Here is a 21,570-nt window from a genome sequence, read left to right as displayed (position 1 = left end):
TAAGGATTCTCTGGCTCTCAGTGTGCAGTGTGCAGGTTCTGTGTCTAATATGGCCCAACGCCTATTTGCTCGAACCTGTCAAGTTGAATCATTGGCGGCTGAAGTGACGAGTCTCAAACAGGAGATTAGAGGGCTCAAGCAGGAGAATAAACAATTGCATAAGCTCGCACATAGCTATGCGACAAACATGAAGAGGAAGATTGACCAGATGCAAGAATCTGATGGTCAGATTTTACTTGATCATCAGAGGTTTGTGGGTTTGTTCCAGCAGCATTTGCCTTCGTCTTCTGGGGCTGTACCGCGTAATGAAGCTCCAAATGATCAACCTTCGGTGCCTCCTTTTCCTAGGGTTCCGTCAAGTACTGAGGCGCCACCTGATCGTCCTTGAAGATCCCCTATTGTAAATTTGATTTGATTTGATTTTTTTTTTAAATGTATGTATAATGCAAATTTATGTAAAATTTCCAGAAAAATAAATAAAATGGACCTTCTATTTCTCTCTATGCAATTTTTTTTTTTATAATTTATTTATTATTATATATTTTTAATTTATTTATTATTTTTTTTCCTTTTTTTTTTGGTGCTGGATGCACCCACCACTTCCTTTTTTTTAATTTAATTTAATTTAATTTTTTTTTATAGCACATGGTGCCTGATGCACCCCTTTTTTTTTTCACGTGGTGACAGCACCACTTTGCTTTGCTCCACCACCTTTTTTTTTTTTTTTTTTTTAATTGTATTTCTTTCTGTATAAATTAGGATGCTTGGCTGAGGGATTTGTAGGGAAGGACGAAGACGGACGGAGAGCTGGAGTTTGAGGAAGAGCTTCTCGACCGGCTAGTCGTTTGACAGCGGTCTTTGAAGTTGTTGGCAGCTGCGAGGCAAGAGACGGAGGAGGTCTTTGGGTGTGTATTGATAGACTTTGGTTTTGTCAATCTCATTCAAAGGCGGCGGCCATGGCGGAGGTGTAGAGGAAGACGCTCCACCACTACTGTCACTTAGCACAACCATTGAGCACAGCCATTACACTACTTACCGAGCACAGCCATTACACACCCGTTGCACTGCCACTGAGCACAGCCACAGAGCACAGCCGATGTACACTCGTTGTACTGCCACCGAGCACAGCCACTGCAGACCCGTTGCATAGCCTGCCTGCCGTCGCGGAGGAAGAAGGAGCTTGTTTGCAGTGTTCCGCCGTGACTCGAGAGATGAAGACGATGGGGTAGTATGGATGAAGTTGGATGGGCAGCACAGTAAGGTAACTACTTTTGGTTGATGAAGGATCCAAATTTTTTTTTTTCACAAAGTCCGCAGCATTCTCACAGTCCGAATTGAACAAGTGAAACACATGTCCTTTACCATGCTCCACCGCGTTGACACTCCCGTCCCACTCACTCTTTTTTCAGGTCCTCATAGTACAGCTGGCCCGCCCCTTTCAGATGGTTTCCCGCCGCGAAAAATATCAACATCTTCCCGCAAGCTAGCCTTTTGAAATCCTCTGGGAACGGCCTCAGCCTACGATCCTCCAACCCACCGTTCTCCGGACATATGTACATAAACATTTGGTCGTCCTCCTCCAAGCCCCCAAAGAACGGATGCACCAGCACAACTCCACCAATCTTCAAATCCGGTTGCCCGATAGACCCGACCCGGACAGTCAAATAGTGCGACAAATTTGCTCAACCGCTGTCCCCGCCTATAAACAACCGGTCAAAGTCAGCGTACTTGTTTAACCACGACTCGGTTCCATCCCCACTAGCGTGGGACGCGAGCCATTTGAGCGCCGCCCATGAGTCTTCATAGCAAGCCGGTACGGGGTGATCCGGGAACAACCCATATTCGACGGACACTACGATTGCGTGGGCTTCAGCTGCCAATCGGCCGACGAAGTTGTGATAAATAAGAGAGAACGCAGACTCGAAGATAAACCCACCGTCGTGGAGGTAGAGGAGAACGGGGAGCTTTTGGGCCGGGTCTTGGATCTTGGGAAGAAAGATACGGGCAGAAACGACGGGTTCGGGTTGAATTGTGACGTCCTTGGATTGGACACCAGTGATTGCGTCAGTCGAAGGGGGTCTTCATTAGAGAAGTCGAGGAGGTCGTCAACGGTGAAATCGCCACCGGCACATTTCCTAACAGCAGATATTTGACGACGATGACGTAGACTCCAGAAACCGATGGCAGGCGACAGGTGGATGACAAGCTTTCAGAACGTCCCGGGATCGCGAATCGGAGAACCACGGCCAAATTCTCAGCAACAGCATCCGACCATGATGTCTCCGACTTGGGGTCTCTACTTCGAGTCTCCCTCTGTAATTTTCCAATCCCTGATTCAACCTCGTCTTCTTCGAAATCGAAAAGCATAAGAAAAGAAAACTGCAATATTCAGTGAAGGCCACAACATCTATTGAGAAACAGATGTCTTCCTTGTTGAAACCAGATTCAGAAAAGGTTGGTGAAGCTGGTCCAAAGGACAGATCTTGGGAGTGAGAGAATTGGCGGCACTCTGGGTTTGATCTGGGTCCGTACCCAGGCTTTGCCCTCAGTGTCCGAGGAAGAAGGAGAAAGGGCTGCTAGATAGAGACTTGGGCTTCTTCATGGGCTTATTGGGCATGGGATCCGGCAACTGTGAAATGGAGGAAGGCTTGGGCCAAAGCAATTGCAAACTATAACGATTTTTTTTTTTTTTTGCAGATGGATAATAATATATGTATTAATTATTATTTTTTGTATATACAAATAAATTGTAATAAAAATTTGTAATAAAATTGACTCACTTAATCAAACCCTTATTTTGTATTTTGATGTGATGAAAGGAATCTTTTATTTTATTTTTTATTTTTTTGAGAAGACAGAGCATGATGCCAGGACCTCACGAAGCTTCTTAGAGACGTGGTAGTGCTTGTGCAAGACACTGCAATGGGGTTTTGCTGTGTAGTGCCTTTTGTTCACAGTCTTTTTCCCTCGGTGGTGCGCTGTAGTGTGGAACTGTGCAAGAGCCTGCAGCGAGACTTCGTTGCGTGATACCTTTCGGTCACAGCTTTCCTCGGTGGTGACGTTGATGTGCTTCTTGCCTCCAATTGGAAAGACCGTCTTGTAGCTGCCCTTCCTTTAAAGAAATAAAGTATTTACATTTTGCATTTGCTCTTTACTCTTCAAAGTGTTTGTGCTTTTGGTTGATGATGCGACTGTACTTGAAGTTTTGAAGTTTCAAGTTGCCTACGTACCCTCGGTTGAGGAGGGATCAAGTCATGACGTAGTTCAAATACATACATAATTTTTTGTATTTTCTTTTGGTGGTGCCGTTTGCAGTTTCAACTCGTGCAGGCAAGGAGCGATTTGGTGCCGCCTTTTGTGCTCGTGCGGACCAGGAGCGTTGGTGTTGCCTTTTATGCTCGTGTAGACCAGGAGCATTGTGCCATGCAGTTTAGGCTCGTGCAGGCGAGGAGTTTCGTGTCCCACAGTTTAGGCTCGTGCGGACAAGGAGCTTTGGTTCGTGCAGTTTAGGCTCGTGCGAACAAGGAGCGTTTGGTGTTGCCTTTTATGCTCGTGCAAACCAGGAGTTTTGTGCCATGCAGTTTAGACTCGTGCGGGCGAGGAGAATTTGTGAATTTTGTCAAGCAATCCGGGAGAGGCGTCCCTCACAATTTTCATAGCAATGAGCTTTGACCGCGTGATTGAAGAAGTCTTCGGGCAAGAAGTCGCGCATCGTGATGGGGACGGACGATCTTCGTGTCGAAGTTTCATCATCTTCAACACGTTCACGTTGTTTTGAAGGTTGACAAGAGCTGCTTTGCCCCCTTTCCGATTGGCAGACTTGTGGAGGAGACGTATGCTTCTTGTGCAATTTCTTAGGAGTGACTTGAGCCCATCCTTTAACTTCGTTTGACTTGGAGCATGCCCCCAGCGGTTGAGGTGAAAACTTCGAGTTGGAAGAGCCAGAAGTGAAGGTGGTATAGTTTGACTTCACCACATTGTCAAGATCTAGCTCGATGATTCCTTTATGAGCCAGCTTCATGATGAGATCTTTCAGCACGAAACATTTTTCTGTCGGATGACTGATGAAGCGGTGGAATTTACAGTTCCTTGGACTGTCAGTGCGATTCATTTCTTTTGGCCGTTTGCACTCAGGCAAACTAATCACCTTCTTTGCCAGCAAGTCTTCTAACATGGCAACCACATCAGAGTCGGGGAATGGATAAGTTTTCTCCTCAAGCTCCTTCAAAATGCGTTTACGCATCTCTTGATCATGAAAGCCTTACCTCGTGTAGGGATTTTGACGGGAGCTGTGTTGACTGTCATTGCTTCTTTGGTGGATTTCCACGTAGCCTTCTCCACCTTTGGCCCAAGAACTTTGTCGTTCTTGTAGTCGGCGATCGGTTCTTTCTTCCCATGATGGGCGATGCTCAACTCCATGTCATGGGCGTGAGTGGCCAATTCCTCGAAAGTCCGTGGTTTAATGCCTTAGAGGATGTATTGCAAACCCCATTGCATGCCTTGGATGCATATCTCGATTGAAGAGGTTTCCGAGAGCCTGTCTTTACAGTCAAGGCTTAGAGTGCGCCATCTGTTGATGTAGTCAATGACTGGCTCGTCCTTCCACTACTTTGTGCTCGTTAGCTCTAGCATGCTCATAGTGCGACGGGTGATGTAGAAATTGTTGAGGAATTCCCGCTCTAATTGCTCCCAGCTGTTGATGGACTCAGGCTCTAGGTCTGTGTACCACTCAAAGGCGTTTCCTTTCAGCGAGCGCACAAACTGCTTGGCGAGGTAATCCCCTTTGGTCCCTGCGTTGTTGCAAGTTTCAACAAAGTGGGCAACGTGCTGTTTCGGGTTTCCCTTTCCATCGAATTGCATGAACTTTGGCGGTTGATAACCCATCGGCATCCTTAAGGCATCAATCTTCTTTGAATACGCCTTTGAGTACAACCTGGAGGTATTTGAGCTCCCTTCGTATTGTGCCTTGATGGTGTTGGTGATCATCTCCTGCAGCTGTTGGATAGAAAAAGATCCCATGAATGCCGCTGCTTGGTCTGGCTCCGGCTTCACATCGTTTTTCTCCACCTGAGGCTCATCTTTTTCGTCATCTCTTCTCTTTAGTGGATCATTCTCTGGGTCAGGGTTCTCGTCATCCTGTGGCTCCAGTCGGCTGACGAGTGCAGCGATTTGCAAGTCTTTTTCTTCAACAATCCGTGTTAGCCTTGCAATTGCTTCATTCATTTGAGCCAGCTGCTCATCGATTGAAGTTGCTCCAATGGTCATGACTTGCATGGCTGAACTGTCGCTTGAATCGGCATCGGAGAGCATGGATTCAGAGTATTTCCTTAGGCTTTCCCCCCTTGGTGCCCTTAGTGAGGCTAAGGTGATCAAAGGCTCGTGCCTTGGGTGCTTTTGTTCCCTTGACAGAGTTGATGCAGAGGTGAAAGAGGCGGCAGAAGTAGCTCTTGCCATGCTTCGAGTCGTGATGCCCAAAGTGACACCAGTTGCGACGAGGACGCTCTTGTTCTTTGCGCCGGTTGCGGGAACAGTTTGAGCCTTCCTTGATGCCATTAATTTTGGAAGTGCGCTTGAATTTCTTGAACGGAGAAAGAGATGAGAGGAAGAGATGGTCCCACTGGGCGTGCCAATTTGTGAACACGGAAAATTCCTGAAACGAAAGAGACAAAAACAACGTGCACAAACAAATAATTGTATTTGATGATTTTGGGTTACAATCTCTCTTAAATTTGATCATCTGATTCAATCTCCGTAAGGTGTGTATTTGTGGATGTGCGGTTGATCCAAAGGGCCGTTGGGCTTGATCTAAGGATGAGCGTTCTTCAAGGGTCGTGGGCTTGATCTTGAAGGTGGATTTGAGCGGATCTTCAAAGGGGCTTTTGGGCTTGATCTTTGAAGAACAGTGATGAATGGATCTCCAAGGGCTTTTGGGCTTGATCTTGAAGAACGGTTGGACGTGTGGATTTGTTGATGTTGTTGGTCCAAGGGGCCGTCGGGGCTTGATCTTAGAAGAACGATGAACGAAGAACGAAGAACACTTTCTTCAAGGGCCGTCGAGACTTGATCTTGAAGGAGGATTTGATGAAGAACGAAAAGGGCTTTCTTGATCCTTCGAGATTTGCTTGAGAGCTTCGGAGTTTCAGACCTTCAGAGCTTCAAGGTGTAATATGAATTCCCCCTAAAAAATGAATGAAATGGGCTTGTATTTATAGAATTTTCCAAGGCCTAATTTTGAATATAATATCCCAGATGAAATAAGTCGTTTCTGCCAAGTGTTGACACGTGTCCTGTTTGATGACTTTTCCAACTTATTTCGATTTTTTGTTTAGACACACGCTACGTGTAAAATTTATGTAATACATGAGCGTTGAAACTTTGATTTATCGGTCAACATTTATTTGCCGAAATTTCGATGTCTACCGTTGTAATCATGTGGCTGAGAAACGAATTCCAAGTTGATGAATTCTTTAACATAAAGACTTGTATGATTTGTATATTGGGTTTCTGATTTTAGTTTATTTAAATATTATTAATGTACAATGGGTTGACCCAACCCAAACATAAAATGAGGTTGGTTATGAGGCCTCTGTGCCCATGTAGCACATTACCTTGAATTGGTAGAAAATATTAAGCCTGGTAAAGTTGTCCTTAATTGCGTAATAAATAATAATTATTGTTGTTATTCTATCCAGTCATTTGAAATTGGATAATGGACCAGGACGAGAAAGAAATTAATCTTTGCAATTAATTAGGATTTATCGGTCAATTAGAGAAAAATAGATGATGCATACATTTGATTTTCTAGACAAATTCATTTCTGTTTAATTTATTCTTTTTGGTAATTTGCGTTTCATTGATAAAATATATAAAGGGTGAATAAAAAAAATATATAAAGGGTGAATTATTAGGACAGACACACGTCCAAAAGCAATGGCCAAAGCATCCGTAGCATTGATTATGATCTTATCGTGAACATAACTAATTATCAGGGACCAAATATTGTCCTAACTCTTCATTGCCAATCCAATGATGACGATCTTGGCAAACACAACCTCTCGTTTGAGAACTCCTTCCATTGGGAATTCAAGTCCAATGCTCTCCTCCCAAACACATTGTTCTATTGCTACATGTGGTAGCAAAATGTCCATGGAAGCTTTGATGTGTACAAAGCTCAACGAGATGATGAGCGATGCGGAGACAAGTGTTGGTGGAGAATCAAACAAACCGGAGCGTTTTATTTTGACGAATCTAAGGATCGATGGAATCTTATGTACATTTGGCAGAAGTGATTGGGACAAAAAGAGTTGTATGAATAAGTGTTTGCATGAATAAATAATTGAGAAGGAGGCTTCCTCTTAATTTTTTTTTCTATAGTTGAAACTTTTATTACTGGAATCTCTTTCTTTTTTTTTTAATTTTTTTTAAATTTTTTTCTGTTACATAAGATCTCAAATTTATGCTTGTCCATTTGATTATAATTCGCATTCAGTATTCACATCTCTCAAAGATGCAAATGAGATATTATATGTGTTAGATTAATGCGTGTTTCAGTTGTAATTCAATTTTCAATATGATTTTTACATTTCGCATTTTGCTTCTGTCCAAGGGAGATAATTTTATAACCAATGTTTCAAAATTAGCTAGAAGTAATCATTTTAAATCATTACTTTTGTCATAAAAAAAAAAAGTGGGCCTGGTTTTTATCTTGCATTAAAAATGCTCTCACAATTCAATCAGCTGGAGCACCTCAAAATAATTCAACTAGCAGGAGCAAATTCAAATAAATGGCAACCGAATTAAGGCAATTGCAGCCATGCAAAAGTTGGCAAATATAATGGTATTAATTATAGGTGATAAGCGGAACCCACTTTACTCTCTATTCCTCTCTTTTCACCACTTATATAAAGGAAAACTAATGAAAATAGTTTAAAAACTTTGAGTTTTAATCAAAATGACAAAAAGGTATTGCGAGTGAATAGTACCAGAAGTGACTTTTTAGAGTAAAAATGTCATTTTTCGTTAAAGTGAACAGTACTTGGAGTGTTTCGTTAAAACTCCCCTTATATAATGACACAATTTTACCTTATATTTTGGGAATATCGAAAAATCTCTCCAAGACGATTAAACCCATATGAAAGCATTTTTATTCACCATCATAAACTATGGTATATGCTCACCATCTTATTTATCATCCGTTTTTCAACAAAAAAAGAAGAAGCAGAAAAGACCCAATCGAGAATCTACCATCTTAACTCTAAAACCGGCTTAGCAAATGGCCATTTACCATAGTAGTAGAAATGTATTGAGCTCTTGTATGACGGCGTGGGTTTAAATCATGTGATCGTGACCGTTTATCGTATATCGTGCGGTCAGAAATCATTTCAAAATTTAAAATTTAAAATTAAATATAAATAGTACGTAATGAAAACTGACCACATGATGTACGATGAACGGTCACGTAGGATCTCTAGGAAAAGGATCCAGCGATGATCCTTTTCCCTAAATATATATGTTCATTCAACCCCACCAGGATCCTCTCCGGATTCTTTTGGTGAGGATCATAGGGATCTGTAACTTGCGTATGTTCATCATATATCGTACGATCAGTTTTTGTCAGGTATTTTTTTGTAATTAATTTTAAATAAAAATATTTAAAATAATTTATAACCGCATGATATACGATGAACGAATATAATTAACGAATTTTTAAAATCCTCACAAAAAGGATCCGACGAGAATTCAGATTCCATTCGACCAAAAACAAAAGTAATATTTGCCTTTGTCTAATTACAATCTATATTTAAAGATCATAAAGTAATATATTTATATAAAAGCACTTTTTTCCAGCCAAACATTCTACTGAGAATCAACAGCGTATAAAAGCATGTTTTTTTACCAAACAACAAATTGCGTCTTTTCATAAACTTTGGTAACTGTACTTTGATGCATTCAATACTTTTAAAGGAAAATTAATGAAAACAGTTTGAAAACTTTGAGTTTTAACGATAATTATAAAATAAAGGGTAAAATAAATAGTACCAGGTTTGACTTTTTAGTGTAAAAATGTGATTTTTCGTTAAAGTGAACAGTACCGTTGACTTTTCGTTAAAACCTCATACTTTTAAAGCTTGTTATTGTATTTAGATTTTTGTTTTATAAGTTAATCGATGTATTTATTTAATTAAGTAAAATTTATATTATAATTTTTTAAATAAATTGTACAGTAAAAATATACTATATTGTTTTGATGTATAATGTATTATATTATAATTAGCAAATTATTAATTAAGCATGTTATTTAATGAAGGTTATTAATTTATTAAACATTAAATTATTAAGGTTTTACTATGTAAATGCAAAACTTACGATATGTTTGTAAAAAAAACAAAATATAGATGAATACCACATTAAAAATTGTGCAAATTACAAACGTTCAAATTTGAAAGTGGCACTCAAAAGCGTGAAATGAAAAGCTCCGTGTATGGAAAGACCGCAAACATTAAAAACGAAAAATAAAATTAAAAAAGTTGTCGTATTTTACTTTTGAAATGGCGGAGGAGAGGAAAGGCGGCAAAAAACCAGAGAGTCTAAACGACAGCCACTATCGCCTCCTTCAAGACCTCCTCTCTCCTCCTCCTCCTCCTGCTGCTGCTGCCAATCCTTCTTCCACACCCGCCGGTATTATTAACCCTATTAACCACTTTACTCTCTTCCCTCCTTAATTTTTCATTATTGTATTTATTTTTCGTTAATTTTATTTTGTTATTTTTTTGTTGGGTTATCAGCAGAGGGCGATAAAGTGGAAATGGAGGAGGTGAAGCCACCGATCGAAGGCCAAAGGGTTCACAACCTTCCTCATTTCTCACTCGCTGATTTTGATTCTTCTCCTGGTAATCGCTCTTCTCTTGCCCACTATCTGTTTGATTAAATGCTCGTGTGACTGCAAAACCCCAAATTGTTTGATTTTTTTTCCTTACATTTTGTTTTTTTGTTTTTTTTGTTTGTTTATGGTATCAATTCTAGAAGAAGAAAAACCTTCAAAGGTTAAGATTGAAGGTAGACGCCGTCTTTGTAAAGTTTCTTATCGGGCTGACAGTGATCATGCTGACAAACAACCAGTGCTTGATGAGCCCAACGTTTCGGGCATTGCTGATTATGAATCACCGGAAGTTCTGAAAAAAAATCCGAGCAAGACTAGTGCCAATGGTGGCGGGAATGAGATTAGGGATATTCTTGATGACTTGAGCTCGAGGCTTGAGTTACTGTCAATTGAGAGGAGGGGTGCCAGAAAAGCGGACATGGTTGAAGGTTCTAATGTGTCTAAAACCAAAGGCAAGGAGACAGATGCTTATTTGCCGAGTGAACCTCAACAAGGCAGCCTGGCTATGAAACATGATGGTCAAAAGAAAAGAGAAACTTTATGGGTGGATGAAAAACCAAAAACTGTGGCCTGTCCTCTTGTTCCTAAAGTCGGAAAAAGAGAGGTTGGTGTTGAGGATGGCTGTGTATTTTTGAGTGACAATAAGATAGTTAAAGAATCAGGGAGGCAGAGTGGTATTGTTAAAGAGTTCTATGAATCTGATGAGCTTATTGTGATCGATGATTCTACTGATGATTGTGCTCTGGTGACTGATAGTTCTATTACTTTGAATGGTCTCACATCTACTTACAAGTTGCCTGGGAAGATTGCGACAATGTTGTTTCCACATCAACGTGATGGCCTAAAGTGGCTATGGTCTTTGCATTGTCAGGGGAAGGGTGGAATCTTGGGTGATGACATGGGCTTGGGCAAAACGATGCAGGTAATGAAAGAGGATACTTTAACAGATATATTACTTTGGTGTCTTTTTTCTTCTTTTGTGTAATTCATAGGTACTGGTTTAATCTTATTACAGATTTGTAGCTTCGTAGCAGGATTATTTCATTCACGGTTGATTAAAAGAGTTATGGTTGTGGCCCCTAAAACACTGCTTTCCCATTGGATTAAAGAATTATCATCTGTGGGTCTTGCTGATAAGATAAGAGAGTGAGGCTACTTGGTCTTGTTTTATATGATTAATTTCTCAAGTATCATGTATGTAAGAAAGGCAATCTGTAATCAGTTGCTTGTGCGTCTATGTAGATACTATGGGACTTGCGCTAAAGCTCGAAAATATGAGCTTCAGTATGTACTTCAGGTAATTCCTCTATAATATAAATACATCAGGTGATTGATGTGTCTTTTTTGTCGAATCAAAATCAGTCAACATTGTTTCTTTAATCATAAAGAACGATTCTATGAAGAGTAGAGAAAAGCAACAAAGAGGTTGGTCAAGAAGACCAACCCAAAACACAGAAAAAACTCAGAAACCGTAAACAAATTCCATGAACATCTGAGATGCAATATATTTATTAGCAAACAACATGTTTAACTATGCAGATGCCCTTTTTTCTTTTGAATTCAACATGTATATAGGAATGGAGAGAAGCTGATGCAACCATTAAAATCTTTAATTACCACAGAATGAAGCATCATGATGCATCCAGATTATTTAACTAATGTAGTTTGAGTAAACTTGTAGTATGACTTTGGCAGATGCCCTTTTTTCTTTTGAATTCAACATGTATATAGGAATGGAGAGAAGCTGATGCAACCATTAAAATCTTTAATTACCACAGAATGAAGCATCATGATGCATCCAGATTATTTAACTAATGTAGTTTGAGTAAACTTGTAGTATGACTTTGGCTGCACTTTTTTTCTTTTAAAATAAGAACTATGCTTAAATTCCATATGATTCTGTCCTCACTGTTCATTGCTTTTCTCATAGGACAAAGGCATTCTTCTCACAACTTATGATATTGTGCGGGTTAACTCAAAATCTTTAAGAGGGGATGACTATGTTCTCGATGATGGAAGAGAAGATATCATATGGGATTATATGATACTTGATGAGGTGAGAATGCATATGCTACTTTCTTTGAGTAATTGACTGTTATGTTTTTTCTAAGACCATCTCCAACCCTTGGGCTAAAAGCCAAATTTTTTAGCCCGGAAAATTTAGCTTTTAGCCCAGAAACATCTTTTCTGCTCCAACCCTTCTACCCTAAAATTTTAGCCCAGAATTATTAAAGAATGAAATTAGCCTAAATTTTTTTCTTAAATCAATTTAAAAAAAAAATGTAGATTATTGTAAATTAATTTTATGAACATTTTAATCTAAAAAAATTTAAATTCCGATAAACATTTTGCATTTAGCCTGGGGGGAAAGCTGGGGGGTATTTGGCCCAGAAATAGCATTTGGCATTTAGCCTAAAATTTTAGCATGGGTTGGAGAGTGTTTGGGGGTGTAATTTGGGGGGTAATTTGGCTTTTAGCCCAAGGTTGGAGATGGTCTAAGGGAACATTATAGCTTCTATTAATTATCGTCATGCAAAAGAAAGCTTATTAGTCATTTCGAGTACTCAACCGGCCTCTCACATACCATAGTGGGTCCCGTCTAAGAGAAGCCTTGTTTCCGTGTATACGTCACATATTGATCAGGGATATACCATGATAAAACATGCATGTTTAATTGGTGAATTATTGATTGTTTAGTATTTCCGTAACTATTTTAGAAGTGTCATCTTTTCAAGAAATTTTATTGCTTTTACAGATACTTTCAAGCAATTCCTCTTTCAGATATATAGATGCCTTTGAAATTATTAACAAAATGATCTTGTGTTACTTAGTTTGTACATTTGAAAATTTTCACGCCCTGATGTTTCATCCAATCAATTTCCTTGCTTGCCTCAGTTGAATGTGCACACTGGTACTCACACGCGTCCAACACATCAAATTATACTTGTAATGTACTTAGTTGCCTGTGAGAAACCAGATTTCTTTATCTGAAAAGTGCATGAAACAACCTAATTTATTTGTGTAAGAACTTTATTTCCTTGCATAATGATAAGATGGACCTATTTATATCTCAGGGGCATCTCATAAAGAACCCTAGTACACAAAGAGCCAAAAGTTTGCTTGAGATACCTTGTGGCCATCGCATTATTGTGAGCGGCACGCCATTGCAAAATAATCTGAAGGTCAGGTTCGGTTGTGCCATATTATTCCTTTTTACATTTTTTATGTCTTAAACAAAAACCTAGACATAATTTGTTGATTATTTGTACTTTTTATGTCTAAAATAGGAGTTGTGGGCCTTATTCAACTTCTGTTGCCCTGAGCTACTGGGAGATAAGAAATGGTAATAATTTCCTCCCCGTGCTGGTTGCCTTGAGTTATTTATCTGTTTCTGTATAAAACTCTCGATTTTTTTTTTTTTTCAGTTTTAAGGAACAGTTTGAGTCTCTCATTCTTCGTGGAAATGAGAAAAATGCTTCGGATAGGGAAAAGCGTATTGGTTCAACGGTTGCAAAGGTAATGATACCATAAATGTTTTAATATGCTTTGTGTGACCTGATATCATGAAATTTCTTTTTGGTGTCTATATTACAATGTTATGGACCATATTGTTTCAGTTGTTTATTTATGTTGTATATCCTGTATCTCCTGTATCTAGTTATTCAATGTAGCTGTAGTGACGCTAGACCAATAGGAATCAGTGTATGATACGGTTTTATTTTGGCCTCAGTCTCACTCTTAAAAGTTTCTAATTGTTTGATGACAGTAACCTATGTCAAACATTTCAGGTGTCCTTTTCTGTTAGTCTAGCAGACAAATTATAGAATCAAACACTTTTGGAAATATTAGAATCTTAGATTGTTTGAATCTTAATGCTTTGCCAGCTACGATTTAAATTTAAATTTAGAAATCTAATCATGTTTTCATTGAACCTAACTGATGCATTGTAGAAATAGGCAAAATTCATTGGTGACTTTGCAAGCATACAAGATATTATGTGTTTGTAAATGGGAAGTCTTTATACGCTGATCATTTGAATGCAGTTTTACTCATGATTGTTTATTTATTCTAAATTCTTCACTATTTCAGTAGTCTGATAATATTACTTGTTATATATTGCTGCAAACTATGTTCCTATGATGTCTGATAGTATTAACGATAAATATCTGTTACATTTTACTACAGGAACTAAGAGAACGTATTAAACCTTTTTTTCTGCGTCGCTTAAAGAGTGAGATATTTAATGAAGACAATGACCAAACAAGTGCCAAACTTTCTAAAAAGAACGAGATCATTGTTTGGTTGAGATTGACGGGCTGTCAGGTTTGATTTGCTATGCTCCATGATATTCTTTTAATCCTTCCAAGTAGTTTCAGGTATTATTTGTATATTTCTCAAGTTGATCATTTATATGGTGTAGCGGAAACTTTATGAAGCTTTTCTAAAGAGTGAGCTGGTTCTTTCTGCTTTTGATGGGTCCCCGTTGGCTGCACTTACGGTACAAATTGTTTATAGTTCTTAGTCCTTTTTACTGCTTATCTCTAAAGCAACTTGTTCTTCTGAGGAGAGTCAAATCCAGTTAAATAACAAATTTATTTTATGGGTTTTTTTTTCTGTGTAGTTGAAACTGATAGAATGGTATCTTTCTTTAAAAGATTCTCCATTGCTTTTCTTATAGTTTAAAGAAAATAGGAGAATTGGTCTGTCTTATTGGTTTCGTTGGCATTTATTAATTGATTTATCGAATTATTTTGAGATAATATGAAAATTTAGGATGACTTAGAATTTGCTTCACAATTGAAGAAAGAGTTGTTCAGATACTTGCTTCCCAGAATCGAGGCCCATAGGGAATCAGGTTCAGTTACTAATTTCCAGGGAAGTCCAAGTGCAGAATATTTGGGGCATGTCATTACAGCTAAAGGGATTGCAGTAGACCCAAGTAAGATTGAATGCATTAAGCACCGGCGAGCAGAGCCAACCCCAACCATTACAGTCACGAGACGCGCGGGCGGATAGAAATGCCTATAGATGAGGAAGGCGAGGGTAGCTCGCCGTCAAAGGGCGTGTACGGTAGCCGTCCCCACTAGAATAAAAATCTTTGGTTGGATCGCTACCAAGTGGGGGGGCTCAATAGAATAAAAATCTTTGGTTGGATCGCTACCATGCGGGCGGATAGAAATTTCTATTTTCTAGCTGCTTTCGGGATCTTTGATGCTTTATTACGTTCCCTTTATATGAGATGACTCATAGACCTTATATATTGGAATTATATATCATTAATATTCTTTTTCTATCTTTCTCTCACTGTTTATGTTTATTTCCGCTTAACTCTCTAACTCTTATACATAGAAAATGAGAATCAATTTGATTGAATTATCTTTAACTTCATTTTTACTATGCTCCATGATATTCTTTTAATTTCACTAAGTAATTTGATGGTGTGCCGCAAAGGAATTGTGTATGAACTTGTTTTCAATTTTTTTAACAGTGTCAGAATTTTTCTTTATCTATTTGTTTTGGTAGGCGGGGTCACATTTCTAGGTTTCATGCTGTTGTTTCGTATACTCTGCTTGGGGTAGTTGGATATGATGGGATGAAAATAGATTACGGTTTTTGTACAATAAAATATACAATGAATAAACTTTTGTGAAGGTAGGATTTAAATGTGAAAGTAAGCTATAATTAACTATTGAAAAAATTCTTTTACTTGTGTAGAAGAAATTCAAATTTTGCTTCATGTTTGTTTTTTTCCGTCCTTGGATGATTTTGGATCAGAAGTCCAGGACAAATGTGGTTGTCGCTCTCCATGTTTTAAACCTGTTATGGTCCTTAGCCATAGTTAATGAAGATAATATTTTAGGTTGTCAGTTCTCTTTTGATCATACTAATTGTCAAGGACTGTTTGATATGAACTAGATCCTGAAGAAAATATGTGATCATCCACTTCTATTGACAAAGCGAGCTGCTGAAGATGTACTAGAAGAGATGGATTCAATGTTGAAGCCAGATGAAACTTGCATGGCAGAAAAATTGGCAATGTACATAGCCGATGTTGCTGAGAGAGAGGACTTTAACGAAAAGCATCCCAACCTGTCATGCAAAATATCTTTTATATTGTCTTTACTGGTAATTGTGTGATGTCTATATAGATTTGATGTTTTTATTGTTTTCATGCGTTTGCTGACATATTTTTAAATGGAATGGTGTTCAATGACCTTTTATACAGGAAAACTTAATTCCTCAGGGGCATAATGTTCTTATCTTCTCACAAACTCGAAAGATGCTTAATCTTATTCAGGTTAGCCATTTAGAATAATATTACTAGTAAACTAATGGTATGAATTTTTGGGGTATTTAATTACATGGTCATTTCATGGGACAATTCAATGTTTTCCTTACTAGAAAAGTGAATAATTTCTTGAAATTTGTGCAATTCTGGATGACTTTTTGGATGCTAACTAGTTGCCCACCAAGTTTAATAGTATAGGGCTTAGCTTCCCCAAAGTTCTTGTTAATTTTAATAGAAAGTGTTCGAAAACACTTATTTGGGCAGCTATCACTATGTTGAATTTCAACTACTTTTTTTAGTTTTTTATAAGCAAATGCTTGACACGTAACTTATACTATTAAATAAGTTAAATTGTTGTGAAGTACTTCATGAAGAGTGTGAAATTGTATGAGAAAATATTCAAGGTTTGCAATCATTAGGTTTCTGTGTGGTTACTTGTTAGTGATGCAGTGGCATATAAATGTACAAGAATGGTCAAATATTCAACCTCTCTTTACTTGGACAAGATAATTTCAGTTCCAAGCTTCTCATGGGGAATTCCGTGCCTGCGGTTTTGACTTGATGACATCTTTTCCAAGTAGGGAGCTTGATGCAGGAGCAATATGAAATTGAGGGAATACTTGTCCTGAATTCGAAAGTGTTTTAATAGATGAATAGTCTAGTTGGATTATTTGAAAAGTATATTTTTTGAGACTTCAAATTAGTGAAGTTAATTAGTCACTGATAACTGTATGTTTACAGGAATCACTAGTATCCAATGGTTACGAGTTCGTACGCATTGATGGAACCACAAAAGCTATTGACAGAATGAGGCTTGTTGATGTAAGTGTTAAATCATGTAAATCAGCGAAAGTGGTATCAATAATAGTCAAAATGTTCCTGAAATCATCTTGGTTTTATGAGTAGGATTTCCAAGAAGGTAATGGAGCTCCCATATTTCTCCTGACATCTCAAGTAGGTGGTTTGGGCCTCACGCTTACAAGAGCAGATCGTGTGATAGTGGTTGATCCTGCTTGGAACCCAAGGTGTTCTCTTATACTTTTTTTTCCTGGTTGTTTTCTACAAAGATGCAGTTTTTCTAAGTTTAGGTTCATATGTAATATAAGCAATATATCCCTTGCATTTATTTGCACTCTTTTAGTTGTATCTTTTTTTTTTAACTTAACAAGGATATTAATTGCATAAGCTGTGGTTCCTAATTTGTTATGGTTCTTATATTTGCAGTACGGATAATCAAAGCGTGGATCGTGCATATCGAATCGGACAAAATAAGGATGTCATTGTATACAGATTAATGACTTGTGGGACTGTTGAAGAAAAGATATACAGAAAACAGGTTAGAGATTGCTTTCCAAGCTATTTATATTCAATGGTATGAACACAGGATTTAACAATGCTTAGGTAAGTGTTCCTGGGTCCTGTATTAGCGTTTATGCAGATTTTGGAGGACATTAAGAATAGTTGTTTAAATGATGAAAATATCTATGTGTTTGACACGACAGTGTCATTGGACCTCGTTTGCTATGGTGTGATAGCATGTCCACCTCTACTTCATTATTTGACAATGCTTAGATAAGTGTTGCTGGTGTCCTGACTCCTGTAGTAGGGTTTCTGTAGATTTTTCAGGACATTAAGCATAGTTGTTTAAATGATTAATTGCCTACGTGTTGACACAACAATGTTATCAGACCTCATTTGCTATGGTGTGATAGCATTTCCTTTATCTGCCTGGTTGGATATTTTTATTGCACGTGGTTCCCTTCTGCTTCATTATTTGATTAATATTGTATAACATCTTCATATTAATTCTTCAAACATTTTGTTTAGATATACAAGGGCGGATTGTTTAAAACTGCAACCGAGCATAAAGAACAGATTCGGTATTTTAGTCAGCAGGTGAATTCTAAAGTAGTTGTTGCGGTAGTGAGAAATTTCAGATTCTTAACCTTAGTAGAATGCAACATTCTATACTGAAATTCTATTATTGTTTTAGGATCTTCGTGAACTTTTCAGTCTCCCAAAAGAAGGTTTTGATGTATCCCTTACTCAGCAGCAACTATACGAGGAGCATGATCACCAGCACACAATGTACGGAATATTACTTTTATGCAGTAGTGTTAATAATAACAATTGTAATTGTATTTCTGTGACTAACTGTGAGTTGATGCTATAGTGTTAGTATAACTAAATTAAAGAGTAAGCCTTCAGGTACTAGCAACAATGTTTGTGATACTTATAATATTTGACTAAAGAATATTACTTGTAAGTGTTAAAGAATTTTTGGAGCAAAGATGTTTTTTTTTTATTATTATCTCAAATGTGTTCAAAAGCATTTCCTTTTTGGACGTGACTTTGAAAGTAGAAACTGAATTCATTATTTACTTGTCATTATTTACTGTAGGGACAAGTACTTCAAGTCCCATATCGAGTTCTTGGAAACTCAAGGTATAGCAGGAGTCAGTCATCACAGTTTACTCTTCTCCAAGACAGCACCTCTACCTGTCGCCGTAGGAGTAGAAGAGGAAGTTGAAAGGTGAAACCCATTTATTTCGTTATTGTTCTGTAACTTTAGGTTCTATGCTTGATGGATCGTAACAACAGATTGGTTTTTTCTTTTTCATGTCTGTTTGTTTGAAATCTTATGTGGTTTACTTTGCTATTCCTGGCACAGAATCAGAGGAGCTTCGACTGCGGGAAGTTCATTTTCAAGTTCTTTACAAGAACGCAATGTGAATGGGTAGAGCTCTACGAATCATGGCTTTTCTCATTTGAGAACAGAAAGTAAAGTTATTTTATGTGATTGTATTTCTGGTTTGCATCGTTGACAGGGCCGAGTATGCTTTCAAGCCAAAGGATATAATCATAAACAAGAAGCCTTCTTCACCGATTGACGCAGATAAATTGACAGAATCAGAGATTAAACAGAGAATCAACAGGCTGTCACAAACTCTTGCAAATAAGGTATTGTTACACGCTATCTTCTTCGGTTAGCAATTTAGGCCTGGTTTCTGGTGAAGATGTTAAGAATCTATTCAGTCTAGTCTAAATAATCAGATAGAAAGAGATGTCAAAATCAGTTGGTGTGTGATTCTGAGTTAAGCTTTCTTTCTTTTTTCAGTAGCGCATGTTAGTCGCAATTCTTATTAATTGATTTTCTGTTGTGATTAACAATGTCTGCAGGCAATGGTTTCAAGATTACCAGATAAGGGGGAGAAAATAGAAAAGCAAATTGGTGCACTGAAATCTGAGCTTTATGGACTTGGAACAGTGAAAGCGGAAGGAAACGAGAGAAATGTTATCGACTTAGATGATATAACTGGGGAGTTCCATAGAGTGGTGATATAAGACAAGATGTTCTAATTTTATCGGATGGCCCTGAAGGGAGGCAGATATACGGTAAATAGATTGATCTGAGCATTGCAACCTGAAAAAAGAAAACGTTATCATTGTAATTGCTTGCCGTTATTATTTTTCCGTTAATACTTGGTACTGACTCGTCCTTATTTGTTTGAGCGTGTTTTGGATTGCAACGAGTCTCATTTGCCGTTGTTTTATGTACGATATGAATGGATCTGATGTCTACTGTTTTGCAACTATAGAAAGTTTGGAGCGCCAAATGAGATTTTTAGAATGTTAATAATAATTCTCTTATTATATTACCGATAATTTTGTAATGTTTTGGTTAATTGTGTGAAGAGAAAGATGATGTCAACACGTTAAATTAATGACAAAAGAATATTTAGCATAAAAGGATATCGACACAAGAACGAATTAACATGTGAAAATTCAAGTCTCCATATTTTACAAGGGTGCAGTGGACTAAAGCCAGATTTTACTTCTCTCGGGATGCGTATGATGATGTAAAAGTGGCTTTGAACTCAGCATATGTGGATCTTCTAGATTAAAAATGCTCTTCGCCTACTATGGATACATAGAGCGTCGATTGTAACAATTATAAGGTTGCAGTGCAATGAAAAGAAAGATGATTGTAATGAAAAAGTCCCAACTTTAATCCTCATCGAGTAGCTCTCAGCTTTCGCCCCCGGAATTTGGGCCATCTACACAAGTCCGCCCGGGACTCATTGTTGGCTTTTGGAGCTGTAAGGGACAACATGGTGGCTTTGGTTTCCGAGGAGGAAGCAGACGCCAAGAGAAACATGGAGGAGAAGCTGTTGCATCTTGGAGCAAGCGTTGGAGGACTTGGAATGGCAGATCTGGCGAGCCGAAATTCTCTTGATTGTGAGGTTTTTTCGTTGTATTCTGGCTCTATTTCATGCCGGCATGCTCGTTGATTTGTAGGTGACTGGAGGAAAGGGATGATAGTCATCTGAATTTGGGTGGTTTAGGGTTTGTTAGAATTCAGAAGAGAAAGAAAGCGATCCTGTTCATGTAGGTGACTGGAAATATCGATATACAAATTATGGAATATAAATGCATATATTGATATTGATATTGGTTATCTTCGAAGAAAATTATGGATATTTGGAATTAGAGGGTATATAAATGCATTCAGATACGCAATTAGTGAATCAATATATATATATATATAGATTTTGTTGATATTTATTGATTTTTCTATATTTGTTGGTATGTAGTAAAGTTTGCATTTCACCCTTCAATGCAAATCCAACGACGACGATCTTGGCAAACACGATCTCTCGTTTCAGAGTAACTTCCATTGGGAATTCAAGTCCAATTCTCTCTTCCCAAACACACTATTCTATTGCAACATGTGGTGGCAAAATGTCTACGGAAGCTTTGATGTGTACAAAGCTCAACGAGATGATAATCGATGCGCATCGAAGTGTTGGTGGAGAATTAAACAAACCGGAGCATTTTCTTACGATGAGACCAAGGATCGATGGGATCTTGTGTACATTTGGCAGAAGTGATTGAAACAATAAGAGTTTGGATGAATAAGTGATTGAAAAGGGGCTTCCTCCTATTTCCATTTCTCCAGTTGAAACTTTTATTACTTCTCTCTTTTTTTTCTTTCTTTTTTGTTGCATAAGATCTCAAATTGACCCAAGATTATAATGTTAGTTGCATAAGATTTCCTCCTGTAGGTGTTTGCAAGCTGAATGTTGATGGGTGATGTAAGAGACCTAAAACTTATAGGCGCCAGAGGTATTGTGACTGATTCTAATGGGAATGTGACTGATTCTGATGTATCCCTTACGCAGCAGCAGCTATATGAGGAGCACGATCGCCAGCACACAATGTACAGAATATTACTTGTATGCAGTAGTGTTGATAATAACAGTTGTAATTGTATTTCTGTGACTGTGACTTGATGCTATAGTGTTAGTATAACTAAACTAAACAGTAAGCCTTCAAGTACTGTTCCAAATGTAACAGGAGCAATTTTCCTCTTTAATTAATATAAGATAAATTATAGATC

The 21,570-nt window shown here is 38.0% G+C and overlaps 1 protein-coding gene, 1 long non-coding RNA gene and 1 pseudogene across 5 annotated transcripts; 2 read left to right on the top strand and 1 right to left on the bottom strand.

Annotated features, from left to right (window-relative positions):
• Window positions 1–718: 718 nt before the first annotated feature.
• LOC139191668 (probable carboxylesterase 2) lies at window positions 719–4,243 on the bottom strand (annotated as a pseudogene).
• A 5,161-nt stretch (window positions 4,244–9,404) lies between these two features.
• On the top strand, window positions 9,405–19,762 carry LOC103456271 (protein CHROMATIN REMODELING 24). Of its 4 annotated transcripts, none has more exons than XM_008395955.4 (22): window positions 9,405–9,678; window positions 9,786–9,890; window positions 10,024–10,802; window positions 10,896–11,026; window positions 11,123–11,177; window positions 11,811–11,936; window positions 12,955–13,062; window positions 13,168–13,223; window positions 13,306–13,396; window positions 14,066–14,203; window positions 14,301–14,378; window positions 15,797–16,006; window positions 16,107–16,178; window positions 16,911–16,991; window positions 17,076–17,194; window positions 17,394–17,505; window positions 17,997–18,065; window positions 18,163–18,257; window positions 18,571–18,702; window positions 18,841–18,906; window positions 18,998–19,130; window positions 19,350–19,762. In XM_008395955.4, the coding sequence occupies exons 1-22, from the start codon at window positions 9,549–9,551 to the stop codon at window positions 19,512–19,514; spliced, it is 3,051 nt and encodes a 1,016-aa protein (XP_008394177.3). In that variant the 5' UTR covers window positions 9,405–9,548; the 3' UTR covers window positions 19,515–19,762. The 4 variants fall into 4 exon arrangements, with proteins under 4 accessions (XP_008394177.3, XP_070670075.1, XP_070670077.1 ...); XM_070813974.1 differs by having other exon boundaries at window positions 9,421–9,678; window positions 9,789–9,890; XM_070813976.1 differs by having other exon boundaries at window positions 9,469–9,678; window positions 9,789–9,890; window positions 10,027–10,802.
• A 391-nt stretch (window positions 19,763–20,153) lies between these two features.
• LOC139192246 (uncharacterized) lies at window positions 20,154–21,570 on the top strand. The gene is made up of 2 exons (XR_011576266.1): window positions 20,154–20,558; window positions 20,765–21,570. It is a non-coding gene; the product is annotated as an uncharacterized lncRNA (long non-coding RNA).

The sequence above is a fragment of the Malus domestica genome, chromosome 15, assembly GCF_042453785.1.
Source record: "Malus domestica chromosome 15, GDT2T_hap1".
NCBI classification, from domain to species: domain Eukaryota; kingdom Viridiplantae; phylum Streptophyta; class Magnoliopsida; order Rosales; family Rosaceae; genus Malus; species Malus domestica.
Note: the sequence above shows the minus strand (reverse complement) of the source record. Positions and strands in the feature narration are given on the sequence as shown.